This window comes from Rhipicephalus microplus, chromosome 1, assembly GCF_043290135.1.
Source record: "Rhipicephalus microplus isolate Deutch F79 chromosome 1, USDA_Rmic, whole genome shotgun sequence".
NCBI lineage: Eukaryota > Metazoa > Arthropoda > Arachnida > Ixodida > Ixodidae > Rhipicephalus > Rhipicephalus microplus.
The window spans coordinates 289,810,517-289,835,662 of record NC_134700.1 but is presented as its reverse complement, the minus strand read 5'-3'; the positions used below and the strand labels follow the sequence as shown (position 1 = coordinate 289,835,662).

The 25,146-nt window shown below is 39.9% G+C and overlaps 1 protein-coding gene across 4 annotated transcripts in view; it reads left to right on the top strand.

Moving 5' to 3' along the window:
- The window catches only part of LOC119160144 (uncharacterized), a 54,584-nt gene extending 32,153 nt beyond the window's left edge, over positions 1–22,431 (top strand). For all 4 annotated transcript variants that reach the window (XM_037412854.2, XM_075865112.1, XM_075865114.1 and 1 more), the window contains 10 exons: positions 1,261–1,465; positions 1,687–1,843; positions 3,646–3,756; positions 4,449–4,707; positions 10,133–10,315; positions 13,854–14,512; positions 14,612–14,725; positions 19,954–20,116; positions 21,286–21,385; positions 21,579–22,431. In XM_037412854.2, the coding sequence (XP_037268751.2) occupies positions 1,261–1,465; positions 1,687–1,843; positions 3,646–3,756; positions 4,449–4,707; positions 10,133–10,315; positions 13,854–14,512; positions 14,612–14,725; positions 19,954–20,116; positions 21,286–21,385; positions 21,579–21,730 (2,103 nt within the window). In that variant the 3' untranslated portion in view covers positions 21,731–22,431. The remainder of the gene's footprint in view (positions 1–1,260; positions 1,466–1,686; positions 1,844–3,645; positions 3,757–4,448; positions 4,708–10,132; positions 10,316–13,853; positions 14,513–14,611; positions 14,726–19,953; positions 20,117–21,285; positions 21,386–21,578) is intronic.
- The last annotated feature ends 2,715 nt before the right edge of the window (positions 22,432–25,146 follow it).

Here is a 25,146-nt window from a genome sequence, read left to right as displayed (position 1 = left end):
TTCAATCCTTCCATATTAACATAATTTGCCAAAGTTGTAACTCCATTTCTGTGAATTGTACCTGGCTACATTGTGCCAAAGCATTGTTTAACCTGCAGTTGGCTACATTGTGCTGAGATGCAAACAGACATATGGTATTCGGTCATGTTAGGACACTATCTATGCCTTGCATGAAAAAGTACACATGCACTATAAAAAGATTAAGTTGCTTTCTTGTCGTTTTAAAGCAAATTTTATTTGAACTTACACCACTTTTATTCACATAATTAAGAATATTTTGTTTAGTGCTGTTTTGCCACTTTGTTTCTTGTTTTTAATATTGTGCTTTTGTTACTGCAGTCTTCTATTGTTCTTGCCATTTTTCTTCATGATTATACCTAAGCTATTGAATAGACAAATAATTAAATTAAGGACATACATTTTGAATTGAGAAAAAAAAGCTTTTCATGTGATTAAGTCCCATCTAAAGAATTTTATTTGAACTTGCTCACATTTAGAAGACTTCACCTTTTATCGCAACTGTCATGAAGCTTTATGCACTACATTTCATGCAACAAATGTATTTAAATGATCTTAAGTGAAATTGGCTATCAATGACAGGCTGCACAATCTTTGACTGACCTTAGGCAGAAAGGTGCCTGTGCTTTGCTTGCATCATGTATAGATAGTATGAGCATGAAATGTTCACTTCTAGTTCGCAGCAGTTTTCGAACCATCTGATGCTGCTGTTTAACATGATGCTATAGGCATTAAGACAAAGATATATAGCAGCATTGTGATGCAAGGGAAGTGCAATATAAAAGCAAAGTGACTTGTGATGAACATATTCATTGCCAAGCATTAATTAATGTACTAATTAAAATAGTAGCATACTCTTCTGATCTCTGACTTTTGTCTAAGTACTGTACTATACAGACATCAGAAACCTTTTACGACAGTATGTATGTTACCTTGAAACTGACTCTTCTTTCAGACCAGTGAGAATTAATGATTGGTCGAGTAGCTTGTGTCTTTGGGTAATGATACTATAGTATGCCCAAAAACACAGTTTACTATGACTAGTGAGTTGATATTTCAAAACACGGGTGGATGCATGATAATTGTATATAGTGCTGTCTATATAAATTGCATGATCAATTTTTTTTTGTCAGATGAGGGAGCATATGCACTCATCTACCAGCAATGGCAAATACAATAAGAATTATAAGATGTATGCTTGTATAATTTATTTTGCATTTTCCTGTCTTTCTTTCTTTCCAGATTGTGCTGCGCCTAGGCAATACTCTGTGGCTTGACAGACTCGTATTCCAAGAGAAGCTGCGGTTTGCTGGCACTCGGGTGTCCCTACAAAACATGAGAACCACCCTAGTTAAAGAAGGTTTTGCCAACACAAACCCCTCTCACATGGAGAGGCTGCGTAAGATGGCTACTGATGCTGGAGTGACTGTGCCTGCACTTCCTGCAGGTACGAATGTAATATACAAAACACTAGTTTGTATTTGCTCTTGGTAAAGACGAATGCTGTGTTTTTCCAAAAAATTTACATAGGTTTATTTTTTCAACTGTCGATACACTTTGTTGAACTAATTATGCTTTGATGATGAGAACCACTTGAGGGATTGTGAATCTGTGCTTGATCAGCTTCTATGGTCCCTGATGTGTGACCTTTTCCGTGACATTTTGCAGAGGTGGAAGGTCCAAGCAGTTTGAACAATCGATTGGACACTACTCTAAAGCATCCGTGCACCACACACCTTGACACGATGGATTACAATCATGTTTTCCTGTGGAAAGTCATGTCTCCTTCTCATTTCTATGTACAACCATGCAAATTCATCACAAAGTACGTAACAGAAGCAAACTATTTGTTGTTCACCTACACTTATCGGGAATGCATTTCTTTTTTCTATCCACCTGTTTGTTTTTCCACAGCAACATTTACTTTTAGAGCTTTAGATTTATGTTTACCATATTTACATTACTGTAGATTGAGCCATTATGACAATTTGAAATCTGGAGATGGGGGTTTGACCTAGAATCGAAAACCAGTTTTGGTTGTGAAGTCTTTCTAAAAATAATCTCCACATATTTCCACAAAGCTAGCTTTCCTGCACAATACTGTCATGAAGCCACCTGTCGTGAAGCCATCCACCGTGAAGCACAATACTGTCGTGAAGCCACCAATACTGTCGTGAAGTTGTCCACCTTCACCGCCAGTGTCTGTAACCACATCGCATAAAATTTAAAAAAAAAACCTAGTACCAATGACACAGTGGAGCTCGAACCCTGGTCCGCTCAGTGCCAACACTGTATTCTACTACTGAGCCACGCTAGTGCTTGGGACTTTTTGGCAAATTTGACTTAGGCAGGCTTGATGCCGGGAAAGCAATCGTGTTAATATGAATTATAAGATGTTTTAAAACAGTCAAAGAACAACCAGTCATCGCACAATGCGGCTAGTATAATGAGTGGGTCGTCCAATGCTCCAACCCATTACAAAAGCTTGTTTTTGTTCATCTATTAACTGTGGTGCATACCCACATCAGGCATAATTCCTCATTGTAGTCAGCCACTGCATAAACAATTGGCACAAAATACCTTGCAAGTGTTTAGCGAATACCACGCTTCTCAGAAGAATAACACAAAATAGCATAGCAAATGCTGGCCTACTACCTAAAAATTTTGTTATTAATGCCGTAGTGGGTATCAAGCAAGTGGGCTTGCAGCAGTTACCCAATGAGTGTTTAAAAAAGGCTCTCAAAGGCCACTCCTCTAGCTTTCGCTGTGACTGTGCTATGCCTTCCGTGCAGGCCTGGCATTTTTTTTTTTAAATAAAATGTGCTCACGCTCCTCTATTTTCTTTTTTATGCTGTGCCATTTTCAGGGGTCAATTTACAATCGTGTAAATATGTTATTTCACAATGACTCGAGAATTATTTTTCGAAATTGAAACCTTATTAAACTGAAGTTTGACTTATTGTGCAAGGTATAGCCACTGTAGGATTCATTTCTACAAAGAAAAAAGTTGCCACAAGAATGTAAGCATAATGTCACAGTATTATAAAAGCAAATTTCTATTGTAATAAAAGAATATTTGCTGAATCAAAACTTTGTCAAAGTAAAGGTTTACTGTCAAAGTAAAGGTTCACCTTTTATACAAGGTATAGTTGCTGTAGAATTCATTTCTATGCAGATAGTACCTGCCACAAGAATATTAGTATAATACAGTAGTATGAGAAAACCGGATGTCAATTGCATTAAAAGAGCGTTTTTGTGAACCAGAGACCCGGCAGCCATAACTCAATTCGGAACTGGTGAAGTTTTCACGGTATTCGTAACCTCCATCTTAAGAAGCTTGATTTTTTTTAGCTGTGTGTACAAGGTGTCAGACAGGATAGCAAGCTTCAAGACATACCAAGCATTCCACATCTTATCATTCACTTGAAAGACAGGAAGGCAAAGATTGAAGCTTATGATGAAAAATTTGTTAAGCACATCAAATTGTAGGCTCCAGCACACATGCCCTAGCATTCACATAGTGTCACTGTACCCTTTAATAAACTTGCATTGGCACCAGGTGACCTTCCATGTAGAAAGCTGTGCTTGCGCATCATACAGGGACAGTGCTTTTCCCCTTTTTTACAGTCTTGATGAGCTTGAGAAGAACATAGAGAATGCAGTACGAAGGCAAACACTTAAAAAGCTGAAATCTGTGCATACTGGAGTGCTCTGCATTGCACGTTGCAGCAACAATGGGTAAGTGTTTGTACTCGCTGAGTAGTAAATAAAGAACAGCTGTCGCATTTCATGCTTCACTGCATTACTGGACTTCTCAAAACATGTATGCAATAAGGATACAAAGGTGGCACCAATATGAACATTGCCACACTCATGCCACTCGCTGGCATTTGTAAGCATGTGACTTCTGACTTAGATCACCTAAGCAAGAACAGATAAAGACATCTTGCAGAAGTCTTGCATGGAAATTCGTCCTCTGGATAGTATAGCTGCATCAATCTACTTTATAGTGTTGTAAACCAAAATGTAATGTTTACAATATACATGTTGAAAAGTAATACAACACGTAATGATTGGTCGGAGCAGATTAAAAACATCTTCATAACATGTACAGTACTCATGGATTGAAACAGGACAATTTAGTGCCAAGAAACGCACATATTTTAGCTTTCATTGTCTTTAGTTCAGATCATATTGTAATTTCGGCTTGAATGCGTAGATCTTAGCTAACATTATCTTTCTAAACCAAATGCAACATGACGCCTTTATCTCGAGCAATAGCACATACCAGTTGTTAAAGTAAAAACTTTGAGGCTGCATTGAATTCGTGAGTAGTGTACAAGAAAAGTAAAGATGGGGCCATTGTTAATTGAACCTTGGCTGTTTTGCTGCTCAGTACAGATAGCTTCTTTCTGTCTTTTTTGTTCCAGCTGGTATCGTGGTGAAGTGAAAGAAATTCTCAATGACGAAGAAGTTGTTGTCTCTTTTCATGACTACGGAGATTTTGAAACCTGTTGTGTGAACAACTTGCTAGAGCCACTTCCATGGATGCTGCTGCTGCCCTATCAGGCCCTTTCATGCAGCCTGGCTGGTATTGGCCCCACGTCAGGGGAGTGGAGTCCAAAGGCACAGAGCGTTCTCGAAGACTTTGGCTATGATAAAGATTTCAACCGCGCCTTGTGTCTCCGAGTAAGTAGGCTTGGCTCGTGCAGCTAGCACTTTTTTTGTGTTTGAATGAATAATAATTAGCATAGAATGATTTAAAAGTGAATTGGGACACTAGCATGATTGGAATAGTAGCGTTTTGCAAAGTGTAAGTGGTATCGCTCAGGCCGACCTCTCTGCCTTTCTGTAAATAAACCTGTCTCTCTTCGTTAGTTGTAAAATGCTTCATACTTTAAATTTGCCATACTTGGCCCATAAGAGCTTCTGTGCCACGCTAGAAGTATGGCATATGCTTTTGCAGTCAACTACCCTTTAAGCGTGTGGCTTTGCAGAGCAGTGCGATTTTTTTTTTTTGTATAGGAGGCTTCATGGCATAGTGACCTAATGCTGCAGTGAAACGACTTTGTCAGGCAGGTTGCATTAGAGTACAATACATCTTTTGTAGGGTTACCACCTGTCCTATTTTAAGCCGGCTTGGCAACTTTCTTTAGACTGGATTCCATTGGTTGTTTTTTTTTTATCGTACTAGCACAATTGTTTATTTTCTGGGGTGTTTTACAAGCGTTTGCTCAGTGACTGCATTAGTAAATATCTATCGTCAATCACTAACACTCTCAGGCTACTAGTCAACCCTTTTTTAAAATCCCTTAAAGTGTAGCAATCATTGAAATAAAGCATGTTATTTCACGTGTATGTATAAATAAATATCTGATATTTTTGTGGCATATGCAGTATGCATTTTAACATTTGTTTATTCGTTTAATGTCATTGGTTTAGTAGATTCAGGTGGATAGCTATTTACGGACAATGAATGTGGTGTTCCTTTCAAGTGCAGCACATTCAGAGAAACAGCCAGAACCTTACTTACTTTTAGTGCAAGCATCATTCAAATCATTAGTATTTTTATGACAGTAATTAGACTATTGGTTAGTGCAGTATTGCTTTTGTATGCACGTACGTTTACTTTATTTTGCCCAAGAAAAGCAGTGCTGCTACAAGTGGCACTGCATGCTAAAGACTAAGCATGGTGTTGTGTTCAACATTAAACTTATCCCCTGTCCCTCTGCAAGGGCCGCTTTCATTTTAAAGGAAAGTAGGGGTGGGAGGGAGAGTTGTTGGCACAGTGCTGCTTTTGTGTACATGTACAAGGGGGGTAAAAAGTTCCCACGTCACCGTCCCATGTATTCCCATGGAAGCGTGGTCTGGTAACTTATTACCTCCTCTTTACATTGGTTATTTCGCCCGAGGAAAGCAATGTTGCAATAAATAGCTTTATATGCCAAAAAAGTAAAAATTATGCCTGTAGTTAAGCATTAAGTTAATCTACTGTCAACCCCAGCCACCCTCACCAAGGACTGGTTTCATATTTCGGGGAAAGGTGGTAATTCTGATGTTTTGTTGCTTTCGAATGCTTCAAAATTTCATAAATTTTAGGGGCGAAGCTCCTTAAGGCGTGGGTCTACACCCTCTGAGGTATGCAGTTGTAGTAGTAGCATGTAGCCTCTGCTAGTTTAGTTCTTTCAGTGTTCACTAGATGGCGGTACTTGTAGTTGATCATGAAGGATGCGAGATGTTAAAATAAGAATGATTTCACATATGGCCCGTGTCATTGGTGGAAGGCAATAGTTCGATTTAGTGTGGTGACGTACGCTAAAGGGAACGTTGTAATAAAATTCGTTTCCTGTTGGCGCATGCTCGGAGTCGCCGGATGGACAAGGCTGCAGAGTGGTGAGCACGCAAGGTGGCGGCAGCGCGCGCTCGCTGACAAATTCTCGATGTGCGAGCCCGCGAGGCAGAAGTGCGACGTGAAGCTGCGCACCACCGCTGCTGCCAAGATCATGCCATACGAGAGTGGGAGGCCCAAACGGCACGGCATACACACACAGTGTTTCTCAAGTCTTTAAATGATGGTCTACTGGGTGAATTACACGGAAGATTCACAGTTTACCAATGATTCTTTCTGAAGCTTCGCCTACTTATCATCATTCACCCCATAGATATGCTATGATTTTTTTTTATATTCATGTCCAAGAAAATTCAAGAACTAATATTCAATTGTAATATTTCTGTACGCTAAGCCCTACTACAGGCTGCTCAGAGCAAAGATGGATGCGTTATGGCTGTGATGTGCTGGAAGTGCGAGAAAATGTTTTTTTTTTTTTCGTGTGACTTATGTGTGCTGTGAGCCTCCCTTCTTGTAGCCAAACTTGCTTGATTTTACTATTTGTGTTTATGGTGTCAGGCCGTGCAAGCCGATTTGTGCTAAAGGAATTGTAAAACTTACAGTTGGCTTGTGCAAATATTTGAGCACTTTAAATATTTGGATGAATATTACAGTGCATTCAAATTCACATAGATATGAATTCAAGCTATTGAAGTTTTGTAGGCTTCAAAATTGATGAATAAACATTCATGAACTGCATGTAACTTTTGTAAACATTGTTTCATTGCTGTTCAGAGATGTTTGCACTTCTTTTGAACAAAAAAAAAAGCCGTTAGTACAGGCCTTGTTTGAATTTTTAAAAGTGTATATATTGTGTGAGCTAGGTCATGACAAATATACCCATTTTTCTTTATAACATGTGATATGTACTATTCGAATTCAATTCAAAATTATTCGACCAACATCATTATTCGCTTGAAATTCGCTTTGCTCCTAAAGAAAATTGCTACTGCTGGGATGCCCTTTTTAAGGTGAAATGGACATATTACCTTTACTTTGATTCATCATTTTTAAGCTTAAAAAATCTTTTCATGCCAGCTTACATACTCCAAGTATAGTAAATTTGAAACATAATGCAATTTACAGGTTATCACTTGCATTCTATCATAAGTCAAATTCTGCTACTATTAAAGTTGCACCCACTTTGAACCATAAAGAATGACGTTTCCACATACCTTGTTTTAACTAAAAAAAATTTCCCTGCATGTTTGTTATGTTATGAGGAACATGCTCATTTTTTTTTTTACAAAATATGATATGCGGGACATTCCAGCCAACTGTGGCGCTCGCCAAAAATAAATTTCTATGAAGAAAATTTGAGAAAATTACTCATTATAGTTCTACAGTAGTTACCCAAAACATTTCGAGCTGTAAAAATTTTTGTCCACATTACTACTATTTGAAATTCACAAAGTGCAAGAAAACCAGGTAGGAAAAGAAAATTTCTCTAAACTGAATGTTTCACACATTCTTTGAACACTTGCTTTTTTGCATTATTCGAGCATCGTGCTTTTATTACAGCATAGTTCCTTATGGTAGATTTTAGGCTTGTGCAAATATTCGAATGAACAGAATAGTATTCAATTTCACTTTGATTCGAATCTAAATTCTTGAAAATTTTGCAGTATTCGTAATGAATAAATAGGTGTATATTGATTTGTGTGTAACCCCGTAAAAGGTGGTATCGCTGCAGTGAAGGGGTGCTAAACCGTGAAAAAAACTTATTTATTAAAAAGCCGCACAGCTGCGAAGCCCCATTTCAAGGTCAAATAAACCCTCACATCGATTCATATTTTTTACACTTAAAAGCTTGTTATGCTGGCTTGTACGTTTTAACTTCAGTAAATAATAAAACGTAATACAATTTGCAGGTTATCATTTTCATTCCACCAAAAGTCAAATCCTGCTACTATTCAAAAATGTTTCCACTTCTTTCGAACCAAAAAAAAAAAGAAAAGGCATTTGTACAGGCCTTGTTTCAATTTCAAAAATGTACATATTGTGCGAGCTAGGTCCTGACAAATATGTCCATTTTTCTTTATAACATGTGATACGTACTATTCGAATTCAATTTGAAATTATTCGGCCAACATAACTGTTCGCTTCGAATTCGCTTCGCACCTAAAATTCACTATTCACAAAGATTAGTAGATTTACATTTCTCACTCTTTAGAGAATGGGCCAAATTGAGTAAATAGTAGTGTTATGAGGAGATCCATAAGATGTACTATTTCTTAATATTTTTTTGTTTTGCACGGGCATTGCAAAAGCTCTAAAATAAAATCTTAAACTCGGCAAAACAACCACTTCGGCCTATGTTGAGGTGTCTATAGAATTCTAAGGTGGTTCTAGAAAAAACGGGAAAAAGCGCATGCAGTTGAGAATCATAGCAACTTCAAAATTTTTTTTCTGCACTAAAACCAAAATTACTTCAATTAAAGTTCCTGTGACCAAGGTCTACTCCAATCATTGCATTGTTTTCTTATGGAGCAGTACAAACCAACTTACTTTGCAGCGTAAAGAAGAGTGACAGCATAGCCACAGTATGTGGTTTTAAGTCTTTCAAGTTCTTTATGTTAGTAGTTTAGTATGCATGCTACACATCAATGTGATGATGTAACAATGTGATTGGCTTAGATGCCACTATGTCCCCAACAATGAATTGCATTGATTTTCGTAATTAATAACGAATTCATAATTATTTATAGGTATGAGTCTTTTTTCGTGTCTGATATGGCTTGGTTACGACAGAATATTCTTACCCTCAGCAGATTTTGTTACGACTGAATCAATAGTCATGTAACTAGCACGTTTCTGCTTTTTTAAAGTAGTGTTGCTATGATGAAATTTGAGTTGGGCCAAGCTTGAAACTCTAGAGCTGTGCGAATAGCAAAATTTTGAGGGTGAAGCAAATTCGAATATTTAATCTTGAGTGCGAATTGAATCAAATATTTTTTTAATAGTTGTCAAATATTTGGCTAACATTTTTTAAATACATTAAAGTTAAATTATATAAAAAAAGGTTGCAGGAGATCTCTAAGCACATTCTAATTAATTGATATGTGGCATTTAAAGTCTCGAAACCACCATCTGATTATGACAGACATAGTGGAGGGCTCTGGAAATTTCGACCACCTGGGGGGCTTTAACGTGCACCCAAATTTGAGCACACAGGCCTGCAGCATTTTTGCCTCCATCGAAAATGCGGCCGTCGCAGCCGGGATTAGAACCCGTGACCTGTTGGTCAGCAGCTGAGTACCTCAGCCACTAGACCACCGCGGCGGGGCTCCTAAGCACATTCCTATGACGTAGTAACATGGAGGTGGTTCTTTTGGCTAGGTTGGCAAAGTGCTGGAGGGATGGCGTTTTGTAGTTGTTTTATCAAGGATGAGGTAATGCACTGACCGAATTGTACTTATTTACATGATTTAGTGCCAACACATTTTGGCATCAACACCAATTTACATATGAAAGGAAAAGATGCCATTTCCTCCACATCTCCCCTCCTCAACCTCTGTGGAGGCCCAACTAATTTGGCGGACGATGGCGTACTCCTTTCAAACGTTTCAATGGTGTGCTCCCTTTGAACATTCAAGGCTAAATATGCTTAAGGCAGCCATGCTTGCAGTGCTGACATGTGTCGGCCATCTGTTATACTGTTCCGTTTCTTTCTTTTGTTATTTTTTTGTTACTTTTTCTGACACACATTATACTTCTCTTTTGAAGGTTGCAAAAAAAAAGGCTGGAGATTGGCCAGGGACCAGCCACTACGAGGTTTTTTTGTTCGACAGTTGCAGCTCGGGGAGAATCGGCGCAAATGATGTGCTTGTAAAGCAAGGACTTGCCGTACCAACCGAAGTGCCCGAGCTTGACTTTGACATCAGTGTTCCACATGAGTCATTTCAAAAGGTACGTCTCTTATGTGTAAAACCAAGAACAAGAAATACTTTACATACTCATACTGACACCGCATAACAGCTACATCAACGCTGGCTAGTGTCCTTTTCCGCTAATCAGCGCCACATAGACATCAGATGTTGCCCCAATGGTGCTGCAAAAAACAGTCACAACCCCCCTAGTTGCACCCTTGGCCCTAACTGGGTAGTGCAAAGAGAGCCGCCTGCAGAATGTACATAGGTCACAATAGACTGCCCTCTTTCATTTGTGTCGAGCTGCAGTTTCCTGAACCATCAAAGCCCTCAAAAGCTTTTTTCCCCTGTCCACACTTCAAAAAAAGTAGGAAGCTCATCAAAGAGAACTGCGGGTATAGAACCAAACAACTTTCAGTTATTTTGGCGCATTGCAACTTGCAAGTAAAAGCAAGCATCGCGCTCCATCGAGTTCAAGGCACGCCCACTGACATCTGCTCTGTAGAGCATAAATGTTTTAAGAAAACAGGGTAAGCCCTATACCCGCCTGGTGAAATTTGTGTACCTTTTTTGTCCATAATCGTAAGAGCTACAGTAATTGTTTTATTATCACTGTGATTGTGACCAATTCCTTTTTTTTTACTCGAGTAGATTTAGCACTGTAAATTGTAATGCTAATTTTTTGTAATGTTTTTTCAGGTACTTAATTAGCACTCGATAATAGCCATTAGATGTATTGCAGAAAAGCACTTCCTCACACGGCTATAATACTGCTTCGGTGTATTTCTTACTATTTTATGTAAATACTGGCCAAAAGCTATGACTCTATATGCTGTGGTTGCTGAGAAAAAGAAATATAAGCTAAAGAAAAGCAAGTTTTGAGATAATCGCATTTAATATTGAAAATCTGAATTATTTCAAAAGCACAAAGAGGTAACAGCAAAATAGATGAACCCATTCCACACGACAATCTGACTCGCTATAGTTCTCAGTTTTTCAATTGAGGCATTTAGTGAATAATTATAAATGAGCCAGTTCCAGACAATTTGGCTTGACAGCCTCAATAAGAGATGATGGAAAATGTTCTTTATAAAAGAATGGTTCACCATTAAACTTGGCTTTGTTGAATTTACACCAAGTTTCGGCACCCTTTGAGCAAAGATCGTGGGATTGATTGGTATATTTTGATGTCATGTGAAAATATGTGAACCAGGCAGCTTTTCTCATGTCCTCCCCACAAGCTTGCTCTATTTCTTTTAATAACCCAATGATAATAGTTTTGGTGCTTGCCAATGACACCACTAAGATGCCCCTGACCAAATATAGATTTCCCGACAGAAAACTCGATGCCTCTGCTTCGTTTCGTTTTTGCAGTTCCGGGTCCATTCTTTTCTGAATGTGCCAAATGCACTTCAGCTTGCAAACTGTAGTAAACTCTCCATACGGCTCTGATTATTGAACTGCAACGAATCCCTTGATATGTAAGAATGAGGGCATGGCAGGCCACCGCACAAGTTTTGAAGTATGTCATTTTGAAGTATGTTTTGAAGTATGTCAACTGTGGTGAGAGGCTCTGCTGAGCTTTAGAGTCAAGGTTACCACAGTTCTCTATTAGGGCAATTCAAAACTTCAACAGCAGAGCAACATTATCACACTTTTTCACTCCGCTGGCTGTCGAGAATATGAGTAATTCGCTTACCCGGCCCGTTCAACTGTCTTTATTTAGCAGAACTTTTGCCTTTTTGCTTCGTGCAACAGCTATGAAATCGGCAAAACTGAACCTTGCTATTCAGTCCTTTACGTCCATGCCTATTCACGGAACACTAGCATCCATTACGGTGTTTGTTTGCAGCACCCAGGACTGTCGCATCTGTTTTTGTTATCACCATGATTCCAGCGAGCGATCCAACATGGTGGATCAGTGGCACATCCGACTAGAGGACAGAAATAATAGCTCTGTCTCATTGTCATAAGTGCGAAACACGTAATACAAAGATAAATTACTGTTTTGCACCCGCTAGTTCCTCCTTGTTCCATAGAAAACTGTGCAAGTGAGTTGAACTTTACACTACCCAATAATGTTGCGACAAGTGGCCCTAAGTGTCTCCGAAACTCCAGAGTCAGATGTTTATTAACAAATTCTAAAAAGGCTAGCAATGCACGGCTGACATTTCCGGTGCGACAATAACATCCCATTTTTTACTTTTGTGCAAACTTATTTATTTATAATAGAGAGTTGTGAAATTGAATTCTAAGAGTACCAGAAATTTTAATGAAAAAGGTTTCAAACTAGAGCCCCTTTGATAAAGCAACCCACAGTGGTACATAGGGCACGTGCCTTTTTCAGAATATTTTGTGCCACAGTATACGTAACGCAAAGTGACATGATCACACTTGCCTGCTTGGCCCCACTTCAAACCAAGCATTTGCCCTACCAAAACGAATTTCTGCATACACCACTAGCGTTTGATAACCTGGGTAATGTACTTGGTTGATACAGCCTGCATCGTCTTCAGAGCAGGCACTGGGTAGACAAGCACAATATTTATTATATTGGGGGTTTGTAGGTTGCTGATTAAAGGCAAGTGCACACAGCGTTGTAATAAAAGGGGACGGAGATTGCTGAAGAACTTGCATGGTGTGGTTATTTTTGAGAGAAGCTGCATTCTGGAACGGGGCACACCTCAAGGGTAGATGTGAAAGAAAGAAACCAAGGTGCCCAGCAGCTGTCCACAGCACACGCGCACTTAAAGAAAAGAAGGTACTATGAAAGATGAAGTTACAATCAAACTTCATTATGATGAACCTGGGTATAACAAAATATTTCTTATAATGAAGTAAATGAAAAACAGTCTTGCAATAAATATAGCTTTAGGAATATACCTTTATAATGAAATTTTCGGTTATCACAAGCTTATTTTCGTGTAATATGTAACTTCGCTATACTAATGAGGTTTGACTTTAGATGCACGTGAGTTGTACATTTTGGATGACGATGAGTTGATGTGAAAGTGATTGTGACATCGCCATTGAGAGTATTTGTACTGTATATATTTTCACCCCAGTCTGTTAATAATAACTGTTATAGTGTAACACCCCAGAACCACCATATAATGATATGGTAATTCTGGGGTGTTAAAAAAAGACACCGTAGTAGAGGGCTCTGGAAATTTTGACCACGTGGGATTTTTTAATGCGCACCTAAATCAAAGTGAATGGATTTTGAGCATTTTTGCTTTCACCAAAAAGCACCCCGATTTGTGGAAGAAAAAGTTGGTAGTCTAACTGCTGTTCTGTCTTTTTCATAGCACTTTCTAGAGATAATGTTCACCAGAGTATCTTCTTATTCAAGTGCATCAAACTTTGCCATGGGAAGCTATGCAGTTTGAATTGACAGAATATTAATTATCGGTATTGTACTGCATTTGCTTTTTAATAGGCACTATTATATTCTGACTGTTGCTCCTATGAATGGCATGAGTTGCATGCAAGAACTGCAATTGTTGCACTGCCAATATCTCCAATATATTTTTTTCATAGCAGTTCTGCTGGGCTGTTTTTTTTTTCTTGTATAACAGGATGAAGTTGTGCTTGAAAGTGAATCGGATGACGAGAATGATTCCGTGATATCCGACAGCAAGAAATTCCAGAAAGAATATGAATTGTGCTCATTACGTTATGCTTTACAAGAAATTTTCACACAAGTACATAGTGAAGATGACACGGTTAGTGATGAAGAAGCAGAAGATGAGGCAGCTACTGAGCTGCCAACAAATGATCCAGGCCACGGTAGAAACAAATTCACTGACAAATATGGTGTATGCCCTTCCAAAGCTATAGCAGTAGATTTAGAAAACAAAAAGCAAAGTCACAAAGAAGGCTCATCAATGTATGTAAATAGTGAAAGCTTGCCTACAGCCACCTCATCATCTGCAAAAAGTTGTGTTGATGACAGCTCATGTGAAAATGGAGGGGGTGTGTACGTGTCCAAAGCCACGTCAGCAGCTGTTGACTTCATGAGCCACTCAGAATCGACTATCCCGAGCGACAATACCAGCCTTTCCAGCACCAAAGATAAAGATGCAACTGTAGTGGCATCGACTCTACACCAATGCACTAACAAGAAACCTGCATCAAAAAAAAAGAAGAAGACGAAGAGAGCTGCCAGAGTAAGCTGGAAAGATGCTGTGAAGGATGGCCTGCAAACACTGGATTCCCAGTTCAAGACAGAATCCAGGTATGATTGGTTATATTTTGATTCTTTGGAATGTGTTTAGCTGTCGGTGCTGGTTTTTGTAATGAGCGAAAATTCCCCCCTCTCTTTTGTTCTCTTTAGCCGTCAGCCAACAGTGTCATGGTGGCAGGATCGCAATTTCGTTCATCTGGATGTCTCTGTTATGAATGTGCCAGAATATAAACTGAACTTGACTGCATCTATGCTGTGCCTCAGGTCAGTCTTCCTAGTTATTTGTTTGGCCATCCAATTGAGAGTTGCAGTGTAGCGTGTAGATTAATTTGAACTTGTACGGCATATAAATCAAACAAAATGTCAATTGAGCTTTTATTTATCCGCATCAAAAGTCTGGCATATAACATTTACTTGTCAGCTGTTTCATGGAATATGTAGAAGCAGATTTTTGTAATGACCTTGGAATGTGACAACTTAGACCTGACCAAGTATGTCAGTTCTATATAAAGGGGAGATGCAGGTCGAAAAACTTGAGTTTTTTTAAAAAATACCAATTTTTTTGTTTTCACTTGTTTTGATAAAGTTAATACCTCTACTGTTCTGAAAAAAAAAATCTATGTCTATACTCAACTGGAAATGCTCTGAAATCGTGTCAAAAAGCACAAGTTAGCTGTTAAAAGACCGAAAGTGTGCAGTCTTTGAGTGCCTTACCGTTGAAAATGCGCCACCGCTCGCCATTGTCGAACGCATGGGGAAAAGAGCCGAGTCTCACTCTTCAAATAACGATGGTTTCCCGCGCTGCTGAAGTGCGAGAAATAAAAAAAATGTGACAGCTATGCCGCAAAGGTCAAGCAATGAATGTGATAGCAAGAACTTAGGAGGTCACGCGCAGAATGGCAAGCAGATCGAAACGTGCCTTGCGTTTCTCACGCACAAATGATGCACGAAATGTACTCACAGGTAAAGATCAACGTGAATAAGCGTCTCATTTGTTACTTCACTGTGTCTGAAAAGCGTGCCCTTTTGGCAAATGGAGCCTGTGCAATGATTGCATGAGCTTTGTGCACTTGGTAACCACAACATAAACGTTTAGGTGAAAGCCCAAGGCCAGCCAAAACATACAATTGTCCCCACCGCGAGATAAGCGCACGCTTAAGTGTCTACCCCACTGCCTCTCCGCGGGGCAAAGTACGTGTGGGAGCTGAGAGTGCGCGCTGCCGCATTGTGACGATGTGGTGATGCACGGTCAATGTGCCATCTTGCTGGTAATGCTGAAAACACGATAGTTCCACCAAAGATGCCCGTCACCAGCGGTAAGCAGTAGATATAAATAGCTCGGTGTTTGAATGTTGAAGGAGGTGCTCCTTCGTGGCTAACGCCTCACACTCACAATTCAGAAGTGCCATGTTTGATTTCGTGCGCTGGAGTCTTTTTCTGGATTATTTTTCTTTCAAAATTTTCATATATATAGATACGTATACATATATCGTGACTGAGAGCGACGGCGACACCGGCAACAAAATCCGGCTGAGAGTGTCCATATAATTGCTATCGCAATAAAATAAGCATGCTTTTGTCATGTTTTTCGGGCGCCGCGACTGGCTTCTAAATCACGTGGTATGGATCGGGGACCGCCATCGGCTGCAGCACGCCTGTATGTGCTGTGAAGCCTACTTGCAGGGTCCGTGTCTCGCCGAGCAGAGCAGCTGAACAATGCTTTTGTCGTGTGTTTATCTCCACTATGGATGAAGAAAGCTGTAGCTCGCACGACAACTATGCTGTCAATGTGAAAACTGTAGTGGCGGCGCACTCTTTAGGAATGGGCTGCGAGCAGTTGGTCCGATTTGCGGCGATTCTTGGCTTGCAAAAGCCAATGCATCAAAGTGATTCACAGCCATCAGCTAGAAAGTCCCTGATGTGGCAATGAATGCCATTTGTGCAAATCATGAGAGGTCGAGGGAGCCCACAGTGAGGGAAGTTAGCAGGGATGACATTGCCATTATGTACGACGGTACGTGGCACAAATGCAGCCACAAGAGCCACAATAGAATCGGCACTGTTGCGGCCCTCGACACTGGACTTGTTTTGATTTCGAAGTCCTGTCGAACTGCTCCCCAGCTTGCGGTCCGCACGAGGCTCTGCTAGATGGAGTGGAGAAAGTTTTGCAAGCGTTTCATGGTCCTGTCTATGAGCGAAATGACTGTGAGGAGTCAGCTCGAAAGAGCTGTGAGTGACAAACTTTTAGTGCTGGCGCATTTTAGTGGCCACTACAGGAAGGATTTTTTTTGGTGTGCGAACTTCATCACATTTAATAGCATCTTTCATTTAAAAAATTTAATATTAATTTTAAAACTCATTTTTCTCAAAACACAAATCTTGCCAATTTTTTTCTTTTCAATGTGCTCCTCCTTTTTCAAGTATTTCTGGTGCTTAGATCTGCATGAAAACTGGCTAACCTCCCTGTCGTCCCTCTTTCAATCCTCTTCCTCTTTGCCCAAATTTTTTTTCATATATGACAAATGCAATTATCTAGTATATATTTCAATATATTTATTATATAATTAAAAAAATATATAAACCTTTGCTAGGGTAGGAGAAATATGGACTTTTTCACGTCTATTTCACATTTTGCATGTGCTTCCAAATTATTTATTTACATTCCATACTTTATTTGAGACATGAACTATGAATGTTAAAATGCTACGCAATTTTAGTAATGAAAAGAAGGGGACAATAAGCTTAAGGTTTGCACTTTGTCATGTTGCAGAGCTAAAAGTACACAACTTGCGAAAAACCTAATTATATGTTTGAAATCGGCATAAAAAGTTCTATAAGCAGCTCAAGTTACATTCTCTAGGGTGAATATTAAAAAACAAGAAGTGTCTTCAAGTAGCATCTCCCGTTAAGTTTTATATTATCTTATACTGAATATTAGATTACCAAGTATCGAGTTCTATAACAAAGGGATTCTGCAACACTTCAAGTATCCATGGAATGGATTCACTAAAGAAGCTTATTGCCTCACGAATTCACCGCTCCAAAAACTTTCAGAATCTGTTTAGTACGAGCGGAGTTACAAAGATTTCTTGCAGGCTGCAATTGCATTCTCTCTTTTCTTGTCCCAACGAAAACGCTGGAAGCTAAGCAGGGAGGAATGACATGGGGAAGAAAACACATCAAGTGCACCTCGTGACCTCGAGCACTTTTTCGTTCCTTTTTTTTTTCTTCAAATGCGCGCCAGAGCAACTGTACATGCACGTGTGGGCAAGTCACGGCCTTCCTCGGCAGCCCCAGTAACGACCGAGCACGCCATGTTCAATTCGGCCAATAGCTGATACTTGGCCTGTGATGCAGTGATTTTTGATCCTGTAACATCAGTTATTGAGAAAGGAGAAAAAGATTTTAAGCTGACTTGAAGCATTTATCGTAATTCCAGGCCGCATGCTGCACTACAATATTTGGCTCGCATGTTCTCGGGAGCCTCGACTACCAATCAGCAGTGCTTTCTGACCATGCTCAAAGTATTGCAGGGCTTCCTCAAAATCACAGGACAGGTCATTTTATAATTCCCTTGTACAGATCTGCAAGTTTTTCCCAATTACTGATACAATGTATGGATTTTGATGACTCTGTACGATTGTATGACTGACTCAGATATCTCCCTGGAAACATGAAAAAACAGTGGGTCTGGCCAAATGAGAGTGCATGCCCAGCAGGCTAACCCAGACCAGTTACCATGACCTACTCAGCTAGGTGACCAACTTGTGGACATGCTTGCAGACTAATTTGTGGATGATACTGAACCTTCGAAGGGAGACAGAAAGCCCATTGTGTTACAACGACTGCCGCTGCAGCCTTCCCTATTATTGTGGACATTTAAATTTTACTGTTGCAAAATTTGAAAAGGCATGCATGTCATAGTTGCATGACATGTATGTATGTCATACATGACAGCATGACTTACATGCCACGCTTACGGTGTTCTTGCAGTCGTTTTGCCAGCTTGATGTAACCACCATTGGCATTGCATGACAGCACTGTATGATGAGCATAAATGACCGGTGGTAATATAAGAATTATGGCATGGATGTCATGCGTGGCTGATCTACATGCCACGCTCTTGGTACACTTCAGACCATTTCGCTAGCTTGATATACACCGAAATTTGTATTGCACGGCATGACTGTATGATGAACAGAAGAGACAGGTGGTAACATGAAAATCATGACATGTACAACATGACTCATAGGCTATGCTCACGATGCACTTACGGCCATTTCGCTGGATTTATGTATGCCAACGTTGGTGTTGTGCAACATGACTGTATTACAGACGAACACGAATGACAGGTTTTAACATGATGATCATGACATGCATGTCAAGTGGATTATGATTCTAATTATCCTACCAATATTGGTACGGCATGACATGAGTGTGTATAGGCCATATATGACAGATCATGGATTTTATATACCAGAATATACTTTTGATTGACATGGTATATACCAGACTGTACATGCATGCATATAGTGAACTAGACGTCATGACATGAACAGCTTAATTTGCCTAAAAAACAAACAATGCCACATATGTAGCTTTTTACTGGCTGATTTGCACTGCATTGATTTCCACGGTGTGTGGGATCTGCCAAATTTTTTTCTGTAGACGTGCCACTATAATCACAAGACCTCCATGATCCCGCACTATGGCGTGTCTGGATCTTCATGCATTTAGCCTACATAGTTGTGCAACCCATGGAGTTCAGGTCTGTTCTAAAATGCAACCTGCATAACATAAGAGCGCAGCACTGCCATGTGTGTCGTGCAACCTGTGTACTTGCCCCCCCCCCCCACCACCACCACCACCTGTGATTTTTCAGGGTCTTCGGCAGTTCTGCTCAATGAATGAAGAGATACTGAAAACAATCAGTTTAACTAAAGTTGCCTGTAAATTGACTTTATTTAGCCTCTTAGCACCTTCTTAAGTTTGGTTTCCTGTCAAGATGTACTGTGCACCAACTCTTACACCACATAAGATGATTTTAATATCATCGGTAGGGAACATTTACAGCCTTTAGAAACAGGAATAGTGCAAAACAGTTTGCACCACTCAATTTGCAATGAACAGACATCATCTTGTGTGAAAATATTTGTTTGTTGTCATTTAAGTTATACTAGAGTTTAGTTTTCTCTTGTACTTAAGCTTAACATTAGCTTGCAGCAAGCTAATACATATGAATTTACTGCCACTTTTATGTATTTGAGAGTATCTTGGCAGTATAAAATTATTTATTTGCTCTGAAGTGTGGGCAACGTTGGTCCAAGAAGCTCTAAAAGTTAAGATTTTCCTGCTATTCCATTGCATGATAGGCACCAATAGCAGCTGAATTAGAAACCAAGTCTGGAAGTGTATTGAAATAACCAGTTCATATTTTGGTGACGAGCAGAAGAGACGAGAAATTTTTAGTGTCATTTCTGTCTTGGAAATAGGATAACAACAGAAAAGCAAGAGTTCCTGCTTCATGAAAAGCTGTATGCAGCAATTGAACCCACGCAATCAAACATAACAGTGAAGTTAAAATCCCTGGCTCTCAAACTAAAGAAAGCAAAGGGTGAGTTGAATTGGAAAGCTCTGACAAGACACAAGCAAAAGGTATGTTTCTTTTCTTGCAATTGTTGTGTATGCATACTCTCTCTCTCTCTCTTTTTTTTGGCATGCTGACAAATCATTTTAGATTTTTCTTTGTTCACATTTCAATGTTGAAAATTGGAAGGCAGAATGTTGCAGAGATGTGGCTTCCGACCATAAGCTTATTTGGGTGTACTGGGTATTTCATACAACTAGCAATTTGGCACGCAATTAGAAAAAATCATCATGTAGACTCAAGCAACCTCTTAAAAATTAGTAATTCATTTTAATTTCTATCTGGATTAGCTGGAATTGCATGCATATATTTGTGTGTTTACCATGTAAACACACAAATAAAGATATGGACTAGAACAAACAAACAAAAAAACCTATAACTGTGCAATCTGCCTTCAGAGCAGTCTGTGGGTGTTTTTATATATTAATACAATTAAAAACTGTTAAATGCCTGACAACACATTTTCACGTATTTTTCATAGTAACTCTAACCTCAATATAATGAACCTGATTATAAGGAAATAACGGCTATAACAAAGTAAATGAATAGTCTTGCAATAGCTGTAGTGTTAGGAGTATACCTTTATAACGAATTTTTGGATATAACGAAGTTATTTTCATATAAGATGCAGCTTTGTTATAATGAGCCTTGAGTGGATACAAGACAGTGAATAGATGATCTAATGTTTGGTTGTATAGTGCAAAGCTTATATATAGACAAAAAGAAAGCAGTTGCTGTTACGGTTACTGTAGCAGCTTGTTTCTGAGAGCATCTGTATGAAATTTTCTGATTTACTTTAATACAAAAGTAAAAAAAGCCTTGACATGTAATGTAGATGTGATTTATAGATAAAAAAAAACTAAATAAGTAAGGCAGCATAGAGGTCTTTTGAAAAAATGAACAATAAACAAGTATTGCTGCCTAATAAGTGTTGCCACCATTTATTAATACAGAAATTTATTTTTATGGCATTAACCAGCTGAGTAATAGGTCAAATCTGAAAACAAAAGCAATTACTGGTTCAAAATGTGACTTGTTTAGCCACATTTTGATCTTCTATTCGACCCGTAGTTCCCAATTGTGAATAAACTGAAACTGCCTATCAGCTGTCTTTTGCTCAATTTGAGCTGTTCTTGTTACATGCAACAATGATTATACATGATCCTCCAAATTGCAGATGCCTTATATTCGCTATGACTTGGACCATGTTGGACTGAATAACAGTGATGATGACATTATCATTGCGTGCGAGGCTTGCAAGGACCCATCGTACACTGGTTCGTCTTCTTGTGCTGTATATTAAGCAATCTTGTGGCATTGAGGATTAACAGCACACCTGCTGTGATGCTGTCTGATAACAAATATTGCACCTAAGTTGTAACAAGTGAACAAGATTTCATAGACGTACTGTGATGCCATCTTACCAGAAGACAACTATATTTCTTGGTCTTTTTTTTTTGCTACCTTTAGGCCCTGACCCTACCACAAAGGTACTGCCTTATGATCCAGTGGCCCACAAAGAAAGGACATTGGATATTGAAGCTGCGAAGGTCATTGATGACTTCCCTGATGAAGTGTACTACAACCTTGATCCCAACAACATTTTTGAGGACCTGGACTAGGCGATGGCCTAGCTTGCATGTTCACACGTTCACTCCTTCAGGTCGTACTATTGGAGCATAATCTGTACTGTGGCGCTAATGAAATATAAAATGTCATCGTCATGCAGATGCAATGCATTTTTTGTTGACGACTTCCTAGATTTGCTGATGTAAAGAAACCTTTTTTCTATCTGATGATGTGCCAGCTTGGCAGAGTATGAATGAGGCTGCTTAGAAAGAAGCTTAACTATCTCTCACAACACTGTACTTTACATCAACTACCAAAACCATTTAAAATTGACAGAAACTAGCAGAGGTGGTTAAGTTAACAAGCTGAACATATGGCAAGCAGTTAATATCGGCAACAAAAGTATATATGTGAAAAATATCTTTTCGGTGGTGGGGAAGCGTGTGGTGTGAATGGAAAACTTGCCGGCTGAGAGCAAGTTATGCGTACTGAGAACAGGAGTGTAAGTGCAGATAGACCTCCTGGGAGGCCTATGTCTTTCATTTGTTTTAACTAGTCATATGAGAATGGTGCCTTTTTGTGCAACGTCTTTTTGTGAAAAAAAGGCTGCAAATAGCTTCATTGCAATTAATTTAGTGTTGATTTCATGAGATGTATCAAATAGATAGCAGAGATACTTTAGCAGCTTTAGAAGGTCCCACCAAGGTACATGTTTATGTGTGCTATTGAACAATAAAATGCTCTTTAATGGCTTCTTATTGGAAGTTGTGATTTAGTACAAAAAAAAATTTGCAGCGCTTACACCTGGATCAGTTATTACAGCTGCAACTACCAAACATTTCTCGATGTGATACTCGAATTCTTTGACTGATGTGGACCGGTGTAATTGCGTTGCAATGATAGGTTCATCCATGTGTGGTAACTGCAAAAGTCAAGAGACTACAGATCACTTTTACTGCTGTTTCTAGTTTGATCAACTATGCCAGACTGCCCATTGTGCCTTGAGAAGACTTGATGATGGACCTTTTACTGAAAAAAATATCTTGGGAGCCTGGATCATCTGCCCAGAAAACCATACAAAACAGTCTTAATGTTCTAGAGGACAACTAATTGAATTATGGCCTGTAGATATGCTACATTGTTCATGTTGTAATAATTTTTTTCACTCACGATTTTTCTCTTTTCTCCCCTTATTCTTCTCCCCACATGTAGAGGAGCAAAGTGAACATAGTCTGAACAAGGGTGGTAAACACCGCTTCACTCTCTCTGCTTTTCTCGTATTCCTTCTCTTTCTACATTATATAAGGATCTAATAACGTTGCTTTCGAACTCATTTTGAGAAAACATGCATTTAATTCAAGACATTATGGGATGTGTGCAGTGAAGGTGTGCTCACTATTCTGCAGATAGTCAGTTCCTTTGTGAGACAATCAATGGTAAGGCATGCCTGCACAATCATCAGCCAACTATTACTGCCATGGCTTCAATTACTTCTTTGGTGTCTTTATATGCACCACAACCTGTGGCTGAATGTGTACATAAATTTGGTGTAGATTTGGTCATTTGTGCAATGAGTGGCAAGGCAAACCTGGCACATGCCTGTTCGATTAACAAAACATTTTCCATAGGAGAGTGAGGTCTGCTGAAAATCAATCATGCACCTACCTTTGTGTTTCATCGCTGACAATTTAGTTTTGCCCAGAATTATCTCGCTTGCACATGTGTGAGTTTCATAAGTGGAGACTTCCCCCGCCCTCCTCCTATGTTATACCATTGCAAGGCGGCCCTTGAGAATAAATAAAGATAAGTTGCTATCGTCTTAGTTGGAACTCCAATAGGACAACTGTGAAAAATACCACTTGGCACAGGCAAAAAAAAAAGAAAAACTAAAATTAAGCGAAAGAACACACTATCAACGAGATAAACACGAGAATGACACTCGCCTGTTCATGTCATTTGTATTCGTCTCGTTGGCACTTTATTCCTTCTGATGCCCCGCCGCGGTGGTATAGGGGCTAAGGTACTCGGCTGCTGACCCGCAGGTCGCGGGATGGAATCCCAGCTGCGGCGGCTGCATTTCCGATGGAGGCGGAAATGTTGTAGGCCCGTGTGCTCAGATTTGGGTCCACGTTAAAAAACCCGAGTTGATCGAAATTTCCGAAGCCCTCCACTACAGCGTCTCTCATAACCATATGTTGGTTTTGGGACGTTAAACCTCACATATCAATCAATCCTTCTGATGCACCAGCTAGCGCTGCAAGAAGTTCTGCTTGAAAGAAACGTAAGCCCCCATTTCAGCCACAATAGATATGCATCTTGTTACCGTGCACCAACTAGCCGAGCAAGAAAGTTGGGGCAGCGGCAATAAAGTTCTGGAGCCAGGCACGGGGGCTATCAGGTAAGGTAAACTGCGAAGCATGGAAGTGTGGCAGCTTGGGCTAGTTGGTATGACATGACGATAGTTATAGCGCGAGAACAAAACGACGACACAGAGACAAGAAGGACATAAATCGGACACGCTCGAAGGACACGCTCGTGTCGAAAGGTGGTGGTGGTAGTGGTTACAATGAAGAGGGAAAAGGCACCTAATTTCTGTCTGCCTTCAGGCGACACGGCGCAGTGCCTTATAGGGGTGGGGGGAAGGAGGGATAAAAAGAATAGAAGGAGAAGAAGCCAGCCAAGTGAGAGAAAAAAAAGAAAGAGATAGGAAAGTGGGGATCCGGTCGAAGCAGTCCAAGGGCGGGGCGCCACAATGCGAGAGCTGCACGGCTTCAGGAGACCGCGGAGGGCGAACCGTCGGCGGGAGCTACGCTGAAGTCGGAGATCGCGAGGGCACAACCGTCCAGCTTGAAATCCTGCGAGCGAATCCCAAAGCGAATGCTCCACACGATCGAGTCGTGGTCGAAAGGTAGCGCTCGTGTCTTTCGTGTCCTTCTTGTCTCTGTGTCGTCGTTTTGTTCTCGCGCTATAACTATCGTCATGCGAAGCATGGGTTTGACGTATGGTGAATAGTTTCGCAAAGTGAAATTATGATAATTTGACGTTGACATGGAATACAAAAATAAAAAGCTGATGATGAATGGCAGCTGCATTTATTGATGAACTGCTGGCCACAACCTAAGAGTTCATTTTGTTGCATGCTTTCGGCGACTGCGTTACCAATAATTACGGCTTTACCAGGCCTATGACCTACATAAACGTTAAAGCATATTATGTGCCTCTCCTAAGCGAGATAAAAAAAATTCGTGCTCATGCTGCGCAGAAATTTGGCGACGCTAAACCATAAAACCATCACAACACTTGCCAAGTTCAAGTTGAATTTGTCCCGATTTGGCGGCGCTGACTACGGCTAATAATGGCTGCAAACGGCAGTTTGAAACAAGACGAAGCCGCATTTATATCCGCATTGGGCCAGTCCGGCGTCTCTAGCAGGCTGCAGCTGAAAATGACTGCCTGTTGACGATTTGTT